Source organism: Oryx dammah, unplaced genomic scaffold, assembly GCF_014754425.2.
Source record: "Oryx dammah isolate SB20612 unplaced genomic scaffold, SCBI_Odam_1.1 HiC_scaffold_4, whole genome shotgun sequence".
NCBI classification, from domain to species: Eukaryota; Metazoa; Chordata; class Mammalia; order Artiodactyla; family Bovidae; genus Oryx; species Oryx dammah.
Window position 1 is genome coordinate 74,864,701 of NW_024070188.1, and position 17,039 is coordinate 74,881,739.

At 43.7% G+C, this 17,039-nt stretch overlaps 1 protein-coding gene across 1 annotated transcript in view; it reads left to right on the forward strand.

The window, feature by feature from the left end:
* Window positions 1-16,390, forward strand: part of MTHFD1L (methylenetetrahydrofolate dehydrogenase (NADP+ dependent) 1 like) — a 177,148-nt gene extending 160,758 nt beyond the window's left edge. The window contains exons 27-28 of the mRNA XM_040238682.1: window positions 8,474-8,594; window positions 16,023-16,390. Coding sequence (XP_040094616.1) covers window positions 8,474-8,563 — 90 coding nt within the window. The 3' untranslated portion in view covers window positions 8,564-8,594; window positions 16,023-16,390. The remainder of the gene's footprint in view (window positions 1-8,473; window positions 8,595-16,022) is intronic.
* Window positions 16,391-17,039: the final 649 nt, after the last annotated feature.

Below are 17,039 nucleotides of genomic sequence, written 5' to 3' on the forward strand. Positions count from 1 at the left end.
AGTTTGAGCAAACTCCAGGAGACTCCAGGAGATAGTGAAGGACAGTGAAGCCTGGCGTGCTGCAGTCCATGAGGTCAGACACGACTTAGTGACTGAACAGCAACAAAAACCAAATTAGACGGCAGGGTGGTCGTGAATTGTTTCCTAATTCAGTTTCCTGGTCAAGCTTCAGCCAGCCAAGTGTCCAGTTGGTAAATGGTAGAGAAGACAACTCCTTTGCTTAAAATAATGGATACAATTTGCCCCCATCTTACTATGTTTTCCTGCTGCAGCAGCTTATTATCTCTAGGGAGGAGCTTTGCCGGGGTCAAGGGGAAGGGAGTTGAAAAGAAAAGGGAAATTATGTGGGCAGCTATGTCTTCAACACCAAGCTCCTTGAAGAAAAGACCAGCTCAACTAAGTAAAGGAAGGTTTCGTGATCCCCCACTCCTTCCCCCTCCTCCTCTTTCCTTCTCCTTTATCTTCTCCCTTCTTACAAGAGTTCCAGAATAATTTAATTGCCTGTAGGACCTTGGGATAAAACAGATGTCCAGAACAGCACAGTTTGTTTTCTGAAGCTGAGGTTCTCAGAAACCAGAATTTGATTACTTAATAGTGAGTTTCTGAACAATGAAACGTTATTACATTGATTTGTTTTGCCAAAGCTGGCAGAGGTTCTCCTGGCCTGCAACCTGCCCGTTGGAGGGCTGGTGAATGAATGTACTGCAAAATTTCCAGCAGAGAGGAGCAGCTTGGGAAGAATTGAACTCGTGCTGCTCACATCATCTCCTTTGGCTTGCACAGAGAGAGAAATCCTCTTTTAATTTTCATGAAGACTGAACTCATTTTAAAATCATACCTGTTTTCAGTTTTTCATCACACTTCTAAAGGTTTCTATCTTAATATTTGTCATCAAAGGCCCTTGTTTGCTTGGTATTCTGTTGTTGTGTAGTCAACTAAGTCACTTCCGACTCTTCGTGACCCTGTGGGCTGTAGCCCACCAGGCTTCTCTGTCCTCAGCTCTCTCCCGGAGTTTACTCAGACTCGTGTCCATCGAGTCAGTGATGCCATCCAACCATCTCATCCTCTGTTGTCCCCTTCTCCCACCTTCAGTCTTTCCCAGCATCAGGGTCTTTTCCAATGGGTCAGCTCTTCGCATCAAGTGGCCAAAGTATTGGAGCTTCAGCAACAGTCCTTACAATGAATATTCAGGGTTGGTTTCCTTTAGGATGGACTGGTTTGATCTCCTTGCTGTCCAAGGTGCTGTCAAGACTCTTCTCACTTAGGTCTCAGTTAATGGGTCTAGTGCCAGAGCTGATTGTCATTAGTAGGATTGACAGAAAGGGGCCTGTTTTAAAATTGCTTATAGAGCCAGAAAAATTAGGAGGAAATCTAATGAACCCTTTTTTCTTACCTGAGAAACGTATAATTAACATATAAAGAGTCAGTCCATGAAGATGACATTCTTTCTTGTCCTGGATGTCACGCGGTATGGCTTTGTGGCCCAGAGCTGCCCATGCAGGAAGCCTGGGGATAAACCCAGAGGACAATAGAGAAGCCCACAGGTGGCACGTTCCACTGTGCCACCTCTGGTCTTCCAGGCACGGGGACAGGAAAGACAGTGTCTTAACTGGGCAAGCCAGCATGGAGCTTTCCTGGCAACCACAATTGAAAACTGATTAAGGGTTCCATACTTGAAATCAGAGCCAAAAAAAGGAAAATAAATTCTTTAGTGTATGTGTGTGGGGGCGGGGCAGGGGGAGACATCTCAAGTGCAGAGTGGTCTTTGAACTTAAAAGGCTGTAGTATTGGAGTTCTTTAGCTTATGCATGAAAGCTGCCCAGTTTCTTCATTTCCTTTGTTGACATTGGGTCAGTCAGACCCTTCTGCTTCATATTTATTTTCCCTTTCTTCTAAAGCACTCTCCCTAATCCCTCATTTTCCGAAAGGCAGGGCCCATTGACTTTACATTATGCAGTTGATCCTTGAACAACAGGGGCTGAACAGGGCGGGTCCACTTCTACACAGATTCTTTTTTTCAGTTAAATATGACAGTACTACACAATCCAAGATCTGCATTGGTTGAATCCGAGGATAGGGAGGAACGGTGGATACTGAGGGCCAGCTACAAATGATCCGTGGATTTTCAACCTTGCTGGACATCCGTGCCTCTAACGCCCACATGATTCAAGGGTCAAATGTAGAGTGTGTTGGCAACCACTCTCCTTGAGTCTCCTCTCTCCAGCCACATTCCTTTGTTTAGAAATTACCCTAGTTACCTCTTCTAAGTTTTCATCTTCCTGAGAATCAGATTTCAGAATTGTACATGTGGAATTATCCAAGTCCTGTATTTAACTATATACATACATGTAATATAATCACATGGCTTATATAAGAATAGAAAATTACCTGGGAGTTTGCACAAGAAATTGTTTACATGGGTTACCTCTGGGAAGCAGTATTAGGGGAGCAAGACTTGGGTTTTTACTTTTATTATTTTTTACTTCTTGATTGAAAGTACTTTCTTTTTGAAAGTATTTTGTTGAAAGTAAGGTTTTTTTAAACTAATGGAAAAGTTAGTTTGGAACAGGCTTCTTAGCCCTAAGAATTATAGTTTCCTTTACAAAAGAAGAGAGAAATAACTGTGCTTGCTCAGTCTTTTATTCAAGGCCACTGAAATAAGTTGGAATCACCTGAGCTCTGTAATACTGGCCCAATACCTGGGCACAGTAGGGTCATCTTTACAGCCATTGAACTTGACTTCTGTCTTTGAAAGTCAGACGTTAAGCATTTATTATGTTCATTCTTTTTATATAAAACGCAAAGAATGAAAAGATATTTTTTGAGGGTTTTTTTTTTTAACCAAGAAATAGAAAGTGACTTGACCCAAATGATCCACTTTAATGGTCTCTTCCTCTGGAAGCAGGGACCAGGTCCTGGTCACCTTGGTGTCTCCATGGTAAGTGATCAGCAAAGGACTGTGGGTTGAATGAAGCCTCACTGTCCTTTCACATAGGAACAGGCATTCACTGGCCACCAGGAGAGGTAAACGCGCTCTGAAAATGCGCCAAGCACCCAGAACATCCCTGGCAGTCACTGGCTGTGCAGGAGGTTCTTACCTAACCCAGAAAGCAATCCCAGAGCGTCCATCGCCACCAAGTCAAGCAGGTGGAATTCCTCTTCATTACCATGACTTGAAATACCTCTCTTCTTTCCTTTAACTCAATATTTATACTGGCCATTTTTCCTCGTGTATCATCGTAGAGTAGCTTGTCTAATTATCCACACGACCATGAGATATATACAGTTCTGCCCCTCACATCCAAAGACACTGGGGGGAGTAACAAAGAAAAAGCCTAGTCCTCGAGAAGGCTTCTTTCTGCTTGTTACGTAACTCTGTAATCATCCTCCATGTTACTCATCTGTTTTAAAATATATTTTTTACAGGCCTAATATTGTCAGGCACTGTATTTACAATTCAGAAGATACTTTTGCTCAATAGTTTAAATTTTTGACTTATTGTTTCATCAAAAAGAATCTTTTTATTTAGATTATATCATCATGTAATTAATCATTGCAGTCATTTTTGTTGTTTTTAAATTTTTGAAATGAGATGATATGTGTGTTCAGTCATCAATTTGGTGGAGGAAAGATATAGAAGGGATTCCATTTCGGGTCATGAACTGAAGGAACAAAATAGGTGTGAGTTAAAATGCTTATTTCTTTTTTTGAGTTAAAATAAACTTGGATGGCTTATCCAGTAGGAAAAAGTAGTAGATTTAAGGAGAAGGCAGAAAAGAAATTATTTCACAAGTGCAACAAAATTAACTATGATAACATTTTGGCTAAGTGGTTGGTATATATGATTCTATCATTTTATGAAACAGATTTTTGGGTAATTTTTCTACTCATTCTATGAGTGTTCTGCATTTACTTCTGAATGACAAGTTTTAAGTATATGAATATTTTCTCTTTACTGGTTTTAATGAACATTCATAAACGCTATTCCTACAGCCCATCATTTCTCTCAAATAAGCTTAACTCGAAATCAAAGATTTGGAAGATTCATTGTGGCTAAAATTAGGGGCGTGAAGGGCAAAAACGTATGTTTTTCAGCCTTTGTAAAAGAATCCATTAATGCAGCGTGACAAGTAAGTACAATTTAGTGGCCCCTGGTTATTTTAAGCAGGAGGCCTTCTTAGAGGGCACACAAATAAAGTCAACATAGATCGCCACTGACCCCAGGCATGGGGCCAGAGGTCAACTCCCAAGGGCTGTCCACATTCTTTCCTGTCATTCTGTGCTGACTCTTGTCTGGGGGCTCCAATCCTTTGGTAACAGACTTTGCTCAGCAGGACTTTTTCTTTTTTTAGTAGTCTTTTTTTTTTTTTTTAATTATTTTTGTCTGTGCTGGATCTTGGATGCTGTTTGGGCTTTCTCTACTTGTGGCGAGCAGGGGCTACTTTACGTTGCAGTGATCGGGCTTCTCATCACGGTGGCCCTAGGGGTTGCAGTGCACGGGCCACAACAGGAGGGATCTTCCCCGATCGGGGATTGAACCCATGTCCCCTGAGCTGGCAGGCAGATTCTTAGCCACTGTACCATCAGGGAAGTCCTCAGCAGGAATTTTATTTTAAAAATCTCTGGAATGGAGGTGGTTTTGTCCCCAGGGCTGGGAGTCACCCCATCTCTGCATGCTCCACAAGCTTCCTTGTCTATTGTTCATCCTGAATAAACTGGATTCTTGATTCTTGGAAGTGACTATTGCATCATTGGAAAGAAACCCGAGAGTCTTCTGACAATTCATTTTTCCTCCCATTTGAGTAAAATAAGTTGAAAATAGAGGAAAGACATTTTATACTTCCTGGCATGTAATATCTTGGCTACTCTGAAAAGCTCCCAGTTTTGTGACAGCATCAGAATGACCTAAAGACACGTGCGCTGATTCAGTGCAGCCGGCGGTTCAGCTCCAGGAAGCACACAAATCACACTGTCTTTGTCGATCTTGGTCTGGCACCAGCTAAACGTGAATGGCGGAGAGTTGAAGTTTCCCATCTGTAAAAAAAGCATGTGAACAAGCGGACAGTGCAATTGTGTTGTCCATGATAGAAGATACCGTTGTCGCTTTGGCCCGAGATGCATTGCCTTCGGGGTTCTTCATGGGCTTTCTCACCTCTTACGGATTTAGATCTGATCTGCCTCGTACTGAATTCTGCCCTGGAGTGAATAGCGTTGCTGCCTTAGAAGCACCAGCCATCACGTATGGGTCGGAATCCTCACCTGGATCCCTTCAACCTAGAGAGTGAATTAAATTAGAGGTGGAGTATAACCAAATTTTATAATTGGTTATAGCAATAACAGTGTTCCAATAGTTTCAAGGGAACAGCAAAGGGACTCAGCCACACATACACATGTATCCACGTGTGCATGCATGTTCAGTCACCCAGTCGTGTCTGACTCTTTGCAACCCCATGGACTGCTGTAGCCCACCAGGCTCTTCTGTCCATGGGATTCTCCAGACAGGAATACTGGAGCAGGTTGCCATTTCTTTCTCCAAGGGATCGTCCCAAGCCAGGGATTGAACCCGCATCTCCTATGACTCCTGCATCAGCAAGTGGATTCTATACCACTGAGCCACCTGGGAAACCCACATATGTATCCAGTTTCCCCCAAACTCACCTCCCATCCAGGCTGCCATATAATATTGAGTGGAGTTCCGTGTGCTATACAGCAGGTCCTTGTTGGTTATCCATTTTAAATATAGCAATGTGTACATGTCCATCCCCAACTATAAAACATTGATTCCTTTTTCCAAATCCATATCCCCACACAGATCATAAAGGCATCTTTAAATATTCATGTCAGAATGCGATTAGGTAGGAAAACTGCTGTAGAGTAACTGGTATGACTTTGTAGCCCAGGCAACTGAAAAAAATATGGACCGTTCTCACCAGCATCCTTTGTGTTTGATGTCTCAGTGCTAAAACATTAAGCGTGGGTTTCTTTCTGGGTTCTCCTAGGAGAAGCCACTGTAGTAACCAGAGAAAAATGTTACCCCTTTGCTAGGAACAGAAACCTCAGGAGGATAAGTAGCCATCCGGATACCAGAAGCTTTAAAGTACGGGAAGTCCCCACCTACGAGCAGGTTGCGTGCCAGAAATTGTTTGTAGTTCATTGCTTGAAACCCAGAGCACATTTTCCTGGAGACAGGCTATCAGTGGTGGCTCAGAAGCCTCTTTAGCCCATAATATACTGAAGAGCAGTCCTGTGCAGTCAGCAGGACAGGAGCCGGCCACTATGTCACGGTGTTTTACATCTGGGCCTGTAGACCCCTGTCATTCAGACACACGCAGTCCTGGAGGTTATGAAACCACAGGTGCGCAGGTTTCCTCCCTGACCTGCAGCTCACGCCAGGAAGAACTAACAGCCTTTCATCAAGGCTGAAAGGGCTTTCCTCACTGCTCCTCCTCAGCCCCTTCCCTTCGAGCTCCCTGTCCCAGGGCTAGGGGGAATGGTGGGAGAGACATCCTAGGCCACACTGACTAAGCCAGCGCTACTGGGACGGTCACGTGCACAGGAAGCTCCTGGAGATGAGCCGAAATTGCAGGTTCTGATTCAGCTGGCCGAGGGTGGGCCCTGAGAGACTGAATTTCCCACAAGCTCCTGGGTGATAGTGATGCTACTGGTCTACAGTCCCCCCAAGTTTGAGTAGGAAGGACCTGTCAGCATCGTAGGAGGGAAGAGTGGGTGGCGGATAGGGAATCCTGCCACTGCAGAAAGGACCTTAAGAGTGAAAGAGCTGAGATCTGAGACAGAGGCTTTATCTGGGTTCCCTTCGTGTTGAGAACTTTTGGCCAGGTGGGGAAGAAGTGGGTAATGTTAAAGTCGATAAGGAGCACTCTCCAGGAGCCTCACTCTGGCTCCTAGACGCGTGTTTAGTGTGTGAGCATCACCAGAGGGAACTGGACCGCTTCCCCTGCTCACCAAGGGTCGCTGGTGCAGGTAGACAAAGAGTGCACTTTGCAAAACCGATCTGGACACAGTGCAGCATAGCGGTGAGGAGCACGGGCCTGGTTTTAATTCTGTCTCCACCACTGATGTGTCCTTGAGCACATCCTTTGTGCCTAAGTATCCTGAATTCAGGCTTCCCAGGTGGCACTAGTGGTAAAAAAATCTGCCTGCCACTGCAGGAGACATAAGAGACGTGGGTTTGATCCCTGGATCAGGATGATCCCCTGGAGGAGGAAATGGCAACCTACTCCAGTATTCTTGCCTGGAGAATCCCATGGACACAGCAGCTTAGCAGGTTACAGTCCATGGGGTCACAAAGAGTCAGACACAACTGAAACAACTTAGCATGCACACATCCTCTGTTTTCATCAGTAAAGTGAGGTTAAAATTAGTGCCTACTTCTAATGGTAATGGGGAACTTAAGTTATCCACATAAGACTATGAAGTGCCCATACGGTGGTGGTAGTGGTGTTTAAATGAGTAATTCGAGATTACAGGTATGGAATTCAATATCTCATTTTACTGTTTATTACTTGTGTGGTGCTGGCTTAGTCGCTAAGTCATGTCCACCTCTTGTGACCCCATGGACTAGCCCGCCAGGCTCCTCTGTCCATGGGATTTTCCGGGCAGGAATACTGGAGTGGGTTGCCATTTCCTTCTCCAGGGGATCTTCCTGACCCAGGGATTGAACCTGGGTCTCCTGCATGGCCGGCGGATTCCTTACCAACTGAGCTGCCAGGGAAGCCCCTATTACCTTTGCAGCCTTGGGCAAATGACTTCACACCTCTGACCTTCCATTATGTTCCTTGTAACATGGAAATTATAAAAGTACCTACTTCATAGGGTTTGGGGAATGATGGAAAAAAGTAAAGCATTGAGAATTCCCCTTCAGTCCAGTGGTTAGGACTCCACACGTGCACTGCAGCAGACACAGATTCTCTCCCTGGTTGGGCAGCTAAGTGCAGCCAAAAAGGAAAAAAAAAAAAGTAATAAAAAAGTAAAGTGCTTGTACAATACCTGGCACATAGTAAGTTCTCAATAAACAACAGTTCTAGCTGGTAAAGTAGACCAGTTGGAGAACAGGAGTTTTCAAACTATGCTCCAAGAGTTAGCGATTTTACCAAAATGTGTCTGGGGGTGGTCAGCAGGCTGTCATTGGTCCCATTCACAGCCACTGTCCCCTTCAGCCAGAAGGGCTCATCTTCGTTAGGCTTCATCATCGAGATTTGACTTAGAAAAAAAAGGTTCACAGGTCACTGTTTGGGAGTTATGGTGTCTTGTGGGACCATGGGAGGATTTCCTTTCCTTGAACAAAGATTGAAATAGCAGATGGTGGATATAAAATGATATGTGTATTTATAACCCAAAGTTACATGGGACTGCACTGAATTATAGAGTTAATTTCTGTCATTGGATGGACATTGTCTGGAGTGATCACAGTGCAGCATGGCTTAATGATGTAATCTCCCATTCTCTCCCCCAGATGAGCACCATGCCAGGACTGCCGACTCGGCCCTGCTTCTACGACATAGATCTCGATACAGAAACAGAGCAGGTCAAAGGCTTGTTCTGAGTGAGCGAGATTTTCACAGGACCCGATTCAGGTAAGCTCTTGGGCTTTTTCCTTTTCCTTTCTTTGCTTTCTTTTTTCCCTAGTTCAGATCTCTTTTTGTTTTATTTTTCTTATATTTCTTACACAAATGGTCTAATATGTAATTTCCTCACTTGGTTACTGTGAACCCCTACCTAGCTATAGTCATGACTGGGGTCACTCCTGAGTATGGATATGTTTTTAGATGGGCAGCTCCTTGGTTTGCCTGGATTCAATTCCAATGAAAGTCAATCACACCATCTCTGAGTATAGATTTGTTTAAGACGTCTCTTGCCCTGTCAAAGGAGTCCTGTAAACTCATTACTCTTTTTCTAGAATTAGAACTAATATCTGCTGTCATCACCTCCACCAACTGTACCTTCTACCGCACATCTCTTAGTCCAGAGTTAGAAGCATGTGGTCAAGGACTCCTGGCGCGTTTCTCTCCAGGGTTGCCATAACAGTGTCAGAACTGGGCGACTCAAACAACAGATGTTTATGCTCCCACAGTTCTGGAGGTGAGAGGTCCAAAGTCAAGGTGTCATCCAAAGGCCATGCATTCAGATTCTGGCAAAATCCTTGCTGGCCTCTTCCTAGCTTCTGGTGGCCATCCATCCTCGTCATCCCTCTGCTCCTCCCTGTCTCTTCCTAAAAAGACACTAGGCACATTGAATGGCAAACCACCTTACTGACCTCATCTTAACTTGATTTTATCTGCTAAGACCCTATTTCCAGTTAAAGGCCCTGTCCTAGGTACTGCGTCAGGACTTCAGCGTACCTTTGGAGGATACAGTGTAACTCACAGCACTCTCACACAGCAGGTGGTTGGGCTCTTATTACACTGGAAAGGTTCAGAGATGGGACAGATCGAGCTCAAAGGGTCCTGTGAGTCACAGGAAAGGACAGGGCAGCAGAAATGAGAGTCCTTGATGACTCAGCAGCCACACAGTGTAGAGGGTTGGGCTTGCCTTGGAGCTGGCTTAGGCAGCCCAAGCAGGAGGGAGTGTGGGGCTTTGGTCTCATTCACGTCTGCCCCTCTGTCCTACGACCATACCTGCTGACTTCTGCCCTGGCTTCCCATCATGAAGAACACCCTCCCAGTTCTCCTCCCTGGAAAACTCTCCATCAGAAGTTAAGAGACCTGGAGCTGCTTTTCCCCACCCATATATCAAACACATCCTCAGCGTATTCTCAAGATGCTTTCTTTTCCCCCAACACCCCATTCCTTCTCCCACTCTCTCCAGTTCCTGGTCCTTAGCCCAGTACCCTTCCCTCTTGGCAGCATATTCTGAGCCTTCCTGATGAGGTTGTTTGACCTGAAGACCCTTCTTTCCAGTTGTCCCTGAGTTATGCCCTGAGTTGAGTTATGTCCCTGAGTTAAGCAGTCACATGGGACTCTCAACTTTTGTTTGTTTCACCTGTTGTTGTGTTTGTTGTATAGTCTCTTAGTCGTGTCCAACTCTTTTGAGATTCCATGGACTATAGCCCGCCAGGCTCCTCTGTCCATGGGATTCTCTGAGCAAAAATACTAGAGTGGGAAGCCATTCTCTTCTCCAGGGGATCTTCCTGACCCAGGGATTGAACCTGTGTCTCCTGCTTAGCAGGTGGATTCTTTACCACTGAGCCACATGAGAAGCCTCGTTCGTTGTTTCACTGTCAGTAGTCAACATGGGGAATTTGTTTGTTTTTGGTTTTTGTTAAGTCTCTGTTACTGTTACACTGAAGACAGGCTAGGATGAGCAAGGTAAAAGACAAATTAATACGAAGTTTGGGATTTGGGCTGTGTGTGTGGTGTTCGGGGTTGTCCATGTGTGTTTTTTGCTGAGGCGTGAGAGCTCTATTTAGTTTTAACCACAACCACACTTCATATCCTTGTCATTACTGATGAAAAAAACTGCAGAAAATGAACTAAGGGAGGCTGATTTAACAGAGAAACCCATAAACTTGAGCTTTGATGACAACAGTTCTTTTGGTCTTTTGATACAATGGTGCATGTGTGTGTGTGTGTGAAAGCCTGGGGTTTCCCAGCCAGGCCTTGGGGAAAATCACAGTATCATTTCTCTTAAACTTTGTGTTGACCCTGTCCAGACTAATCTCTCTTGTCATGTCAACCCATCATACCACATTTCTGCCACTTAATTGTTTTACTCCAGAACAAGAATGTGCAGTTCTTTTCTCTCTCTGGGACAGTTCTTTTTCAGTCTCTTGGTCCATTTTTATTTGTTCTCCACATAGGTCATGTAAACCTGATTACTCCTTAATTATTGCAGCTAAGACTCAGGTAATGCCAGACAGCACGTGCTCAGCTTCCCCTGCACCTACACTGAAACCCTGGTGTCCTCGTTCCCTTGACAAGTGTCCCTTTGAACTTTAAGGAAGGACTGAGCAGAGGTTTGGGGTCAGGACACTGGCCTGTGGGGATTCCCTCCAATGGGCCAGGCATTGTGCTAAATACCCCTTGCAGGCAGATGTTGTCCCGAGAAGTTAGATCCTTCCTGTGGTCACTGAGGGGGGAAGCCAAGGGATGACCCTGATTCACCAGACGGCAGGGGAATCGTATTGCCTTTCCACTCTCAGCCCTACCTTTTGTTCCACAGCTGTGGGAAGTGCTTCACCATCCCCAGTCACTTGTCACGCTGGCCCCAACACCATGCAATGGGTAGTAGCGTTAAGTCAGAGTTATGGAAACTCTGGCCCAGAAACGTCAGCCACTTGCTCAGGTTGCACAGCTGATAAGTACCAAAGCCAAGACTCAACCTAGATCCTCTTACTCTTGGTTTCACCCCATCATTTCTGCCCCAAAACAAACCATTTTCATGGGATAAATGAATTTTGGCCCGTTCTGAAAGATGATAACCAGTTCTTTGAACAGACTGATGATTTGGGGATAACCGGGTGAATTTTTTTTAATAACAAAAGATAATTATTTCAGTATTAAAAGCTATGATTTTGTCAAAATTCTTTTCAAAGTATACTAGAGCTACCTCTTAACTCTCTCTTTGAATGGCTTTTCCCACTCACTTATCCAAGACTTCTTTCTTTGATGTGAATTGCCAAACCCTGTTGTCGGCTTGGTGGGCAGTAGTTCAAAACCCATCACTTGACCCTGCCTGAATAATTGCAGACGATCCAGTAAGAGAAAACCACTGTTCAAAGCAAACATTCCCTCTCGGGGTCTCCTTAGAACAATGAACCCACAGACTAACAGTCAGAGGTCTTTGGCTATTAAAATGCATAAAATAAAAAGCTTAAATGATAAAGCTTTTAAAGCTTGAATGATAACTCAGATTTGGGCATATTTGGGGAGAGGAAATGTTCAGTGGGTTGCTTTGCCCACACGGTGTTCAGACTCCAGATCTTTCTGTGGACTCAGCTGCAGAGCATTGCTCTTCTTACTCTTTGTAAAATGTGTTCCAGACATGACATATCCCATATGGAAGAAGCTTCTCCTTTCTTCCCTTCCACTTTCTCTCCTTCCCTGTTCATCTCACCTTCCAGGAAAGGGTGAGACTTCCTACAGTCAAGAGGTGTCAAGAAACCACCACAATTTGAGTTCTTGCTTCTCCTGTCCAAACTTGCCCTGTCTTGCTTTTGCCATTGTCAGAATAAGGGCATGATTCATTCTTTTGGATGTTACCAAATGGAACTAATTAAAATAAGTTGTTTGTCCCAGTGAAACTGATCCTGTGACATTACTGATCAGTCTTTTGTTAGATGATGACTGACTTTGAGGGTTTGACTCTCCTCCTCCTTTGGATTTCTTGTTTTGAATCTTTATCATATTTCTGAGTCTTGGCAGGATTCAAATGAATTCAAGAAAGCCTGGCAGATTTCCTGAAGGATTCAGACACTCCCTTACCTCATTCTGATGTGCAAAGTTTTGATTAGTATGGAATCAAATTGACTCTGGTCCTGCTCTCATTGTTTTTCTTGAATTACACATGCAGAAAGCAGTATAATATTAATACCACTTCATTTTCTTCCCCAAACTCTCTTCGGAGCAGAAAGTTTCAGTGATATTTAATAATCATAAATTAATCTTGATTGGCTGCTGCCTGCAAGCCTTCTGTGGACAGAGTTTCTTATCCCCAGACTGTAGACCATAGAGTTTTGGGGTTTCTTAGGGTTGCTCCTGAACTTTATGATTTTAATCCTGAAACTGTCTTTTCAAGAAGCAGCTCAAAAATTGTTCCTCATCATTGTGTTTCAAGAAAAAGGTCTTCAGTTCCTCACGTGAATCCATCTTTGTAGTAGAGTAAGCCCCTGTTTTCCACTCCCAGGCAGGCGCCAAAACAGGCTGGAAGCCCAAGCTGCTTACATAAAAGATTGTGATAATTAAATCTAAGATGACATCTGTAACATCTCTGAAAGATGGTGATAATTAACTCTCCCCTCTCTAACTGAAGGGGAATGTTTTGAAGCTTGACAGCTGTGAGATTCTTAATTAATTCACTTTTAAAGGAAACTTTTCCTGGGGAGCAGGGGGTCTAATAATCTTTTTTTTTAAATAAGGCACGGAAATAGTATTTCTGAAAACTCTGGAAACATGATTTTTCTAATAACTTTAAATCTATATGTGGCTGCTGCTGCTGCTAAGTCGCTTCAGTCATGTCCGACTCTGTGCTGCCTCATAGACGGCAGCCCACCAGGCTCCCCCATCCCTGGGATTCTCCAGGCAAGAACACTGGAGTGGGTTGCCATTTCCTTCTCCAGTGCATGAAAGTGAAAAGTGAAAGTGAAATTGCTCAGTCGTGTCCGACCCTCAGTGACCCCATGGACTACAACCTTCCAGGCTCCTCCATCCATGGGATTTTCCAGGCAAGAGTACTAGAGTGGGGTGCCATTGCCTTCTCCGTCTATATGAGGCTAATATATAAGAAATTCCTGGTCAATGAAAAAAGAAAAGTTTCAGTTATGACATTAGTTATAATTGACTACTTGATTTTAAAGGGTTAGAACTTGTAAAGTAGAGGAAAAGTTTTAACTAAATGCTATGAACCTGAAATTCTCTCCATTTCACTGAAGCCATTTTTCAGTCAGACCTTCAGACTGGTTAATAAGCACCCAGTGACTGTTAGACACCTTAACTAATAAGAGATGCAGAGTTAATTCTCCTCAATTCAAAAGCAAATCTCAAACAAATCATGATGCAAAAGATTCTAAATTAGTCACCCTCAGCTTTTAAAAATTGTCAAAATATGTCAGCATCAACTTCACAAATACTATTGAGGCTGAATTTTCATTTTTATTTTAAAGTCACATTGGTAGCATATATAACTTTAACCTCTATCATTCAACAATGGGAACTAATAAAAGATGGTTTTCAGCAAAGAAAAGCCAAGAGCCAAGTGTTATTACCAGTAATTGATATAAGTGTGTGTGCTTAGCACTTGGTCACGTCCGACTCTTTGCAACCCCATGGACTGTAGCCCGCCAGGCTCCTCTGTCCATGGGGATTCTCCAGGCAAGACTACTAGAGTGGATTGCCATTCCCTCCTCCAGGGGATCTTCCCAAACTCAGGGATCGAACCCAGGTCTCCCACATCGCAGGCGGATTCTTTACCGTCTGAAATTTTCTTAGTTAGAAAGAAGAGAGAGCAACTCGTTTCCTCTATGAGATGTGTGTGTGTGCCTGTGCATGCGTCTTTTATCCCCAAAGACTGCTATAGCAGATACTTGGTGGTTTTAAATACCAGAAACATATCCTTTTGTGGTTCTAGAGACTAGAAGTCTGAAATCAGTATTAGTGGGCTGAAATCTGGAGCTTCCTGGTTGATACAAGTCATTAACCCGCCTGCCAATGCAAGAGATGTAAGAGATGATGACTCCATCCCTGGGTCAGGAAGTTCCCTTGGAGAAAGAAATGGCCACCCACGCCAGTATTCTTGCCTGGGAAATTCCACGGATGGAGGAGACTGGCGGGCTATAGTCCATAGGGTTGCACAGAGTCAGGCACGACTGAAGCGACTTAGCACACACTCACAGGCCAAAATCAAGGTGCCAGCAAGGCCACCCTCCATCCAGCAGAGGCACTGGGAAAGACTCCCTTTCTTGCCTCCTGCATATTCCTGCGGCAGCCAGCAGTCTGTGTCTTGTGGCCACATCACTGCAAGTTCTATTTTCCAAAAGATGTCTTATTAAGTAAACATCTAGAATTGTTTTTCCCCCCACTGAATAAACACCAGACAACTGATTCTTTTGCACCTTCACTCTTGCATTTCTGATTTTTTTTAATACATAATCAGACGTTCTATACCCACCCTTTGAGTTTTCTGAAAATATGGAACCACAGATTCTAAGCCCCTTTAAATACTAAGTCATTGGTATAGAGGTCACGTGGTTAATCCAAGGGTCTTCCACCAAGCCCACCCTCATCCCCGCCACCCCCACAGCACAGCACGCCTCTTCCCTCCCCAAGACTCACTGTGCCTCCCGTCTGGGGTCTCCAGAGCCATTGATGTGAGGCTGGCGTGGTACTGAGCAGAGAGGCAAGGTCTGCACCAGGAAAACTTCCCTTCCTAACATCAAAAATATTTTCATTTTGATAATGTTTGTTATGCTTGCGTTCCTCCTGTTTTCTGTTTACTTCCCTGACTTGAATCAGGCGTTAGGGGAGTATTTGGAATTCCTTGTCCCCTGCCTTCATCACGGTCCTCTGTTCTGAAGCTAATCAAGCATCCTTCTGGCTCCAGACCCTGCACTCAGCCGTGGGAGGCTGGCTTGCTGTATTCCAGCCGAGTTTGAACTCTTGGCCCAGTAGATAAATTCCTCCATGTATAAATTCAGATCAAAGGCCAAGTGCTTGTATTTACATTTCTCCTGGTGAACACTTTTTTTTTTTTTAACTTAGGTGTTTTCTTTGTTCTTTTTAAAATGTGGTTTGATCACTTCTTTTCCTGAAAGACTGCAGGATTTACAGTGGCAGAGAGTCTTAGCATCCTTTGTGAGAAAACAGCAAAGCTTTAACAGTAGTAAGAAATTCCAGATCCACTCACTTCCATTCTTGTCCTAGAGGAATTTTTCAGACTGTGCTTTCTAAGCCTATGATTAAAGCGAAACTGAAATCCAAGGCAACAGGCTTCCTAATCTAAAATCTTGGGATGTTCCCATTCAACAGGATCCTAGAAACTTGTAGATCCCAAATTTAGAAGTCAGAGGATTTCAGCCATGGCCCCCAAGCAAAATCTTTTTGGAAATTCAGAACTGCAACCTGCCATGTTCATGCTGGCTCAATCCTAAGTGATGCAGAATCAGATTCTCCACTGCTCCTAAGTAAGAAGACTCCAAGTGATCCCAGCCTTGTCTTGTGAATAGAATCACTTATCTGCTCTCAAATTTTCTTGGATTCTTCAGCTTTAGAGCTGTAACATATGAACAGTTTGACACCAGAGGAAAAGGCCATTCTTAAACCATTGAAAATTTTTTTTTTTCTGTCTTTCAGGCTCCACAAAGGCAAACTACTCCTTGCCTTTTTGCTGCAGTTGGAGAACAAAGTGAATTTGAAATATGCTGTTACGCAATGCTGGGGAAATGGTGAAATAGGCCAAAGATTTATTCTTCGTTCAAGACAGATTCTGTTTGCAACAGAGTCTAGCATTCAGGAAAAGGACCTCCCCCAAGTCTTGAAAGAAACTAATTTATTTTCTGTTTCTGCAGAGTTTACATGATTGCCCACTGCTTACACTTTAGAACGTTTATTTTATGGGGGCTGAGGGATTAAAAGAGTGTGAACGAACAGGTAACATTTTCCACGATGGAGTTTTCTATTTGGTCTTTGAACTGAAAATAAACATGTATGTAGAAAACCAACCAGCATGTTTTCAGCGCCAGATAAAACTCCCTGCTCTCTAGAGGTAGCTATTCATGGTGGGGTTGTTACCTGACACCGATTTCCTGGAAAATTATCAATGCAACCAAAGCTTTATAAACATAACAAGGGGAAAATAACAGACAGAGAAATATCAGGTCAATTATGAAATCTTCTGACCGCTGGCAGATCAGATATCCTTTGGAACAAAGTGCATTTTATATCCAGAATGACTTTTGAGTGTCAGTGAAGTTTACATCACTTACCTAAAATCTAATGGGTTTATGCTAGTTTCTTCCACCGTTGAGTGAATCTCAATGGCTGTTAAGCTCCCAAAGGCCTATAGGGCAAGAGAAGTGACTCTTCAAGGTTGTGTGGTTGGCAAATGTTTTTCCATTTGTCTCACCCTTAAATTGGGCTAAAGAATGTTCTATGGCCTGTTTCTCCCCTCCCGGGAGTTCCTGACCCTTTCCTGTTTCCATTTTTTTCCTACAATAATATAAAATTATATAAAAGTTAAGACAAAACCAAGGATTCAGGAATAAACAAGCAGTGATTGTCCTCTAAGCAGTATAAGTAAAATAGTAACCATAAATATCTTAAATGTCCCACAGGCACATCCTGCAAAAGTCTTTTTGCCATCAGATCCTG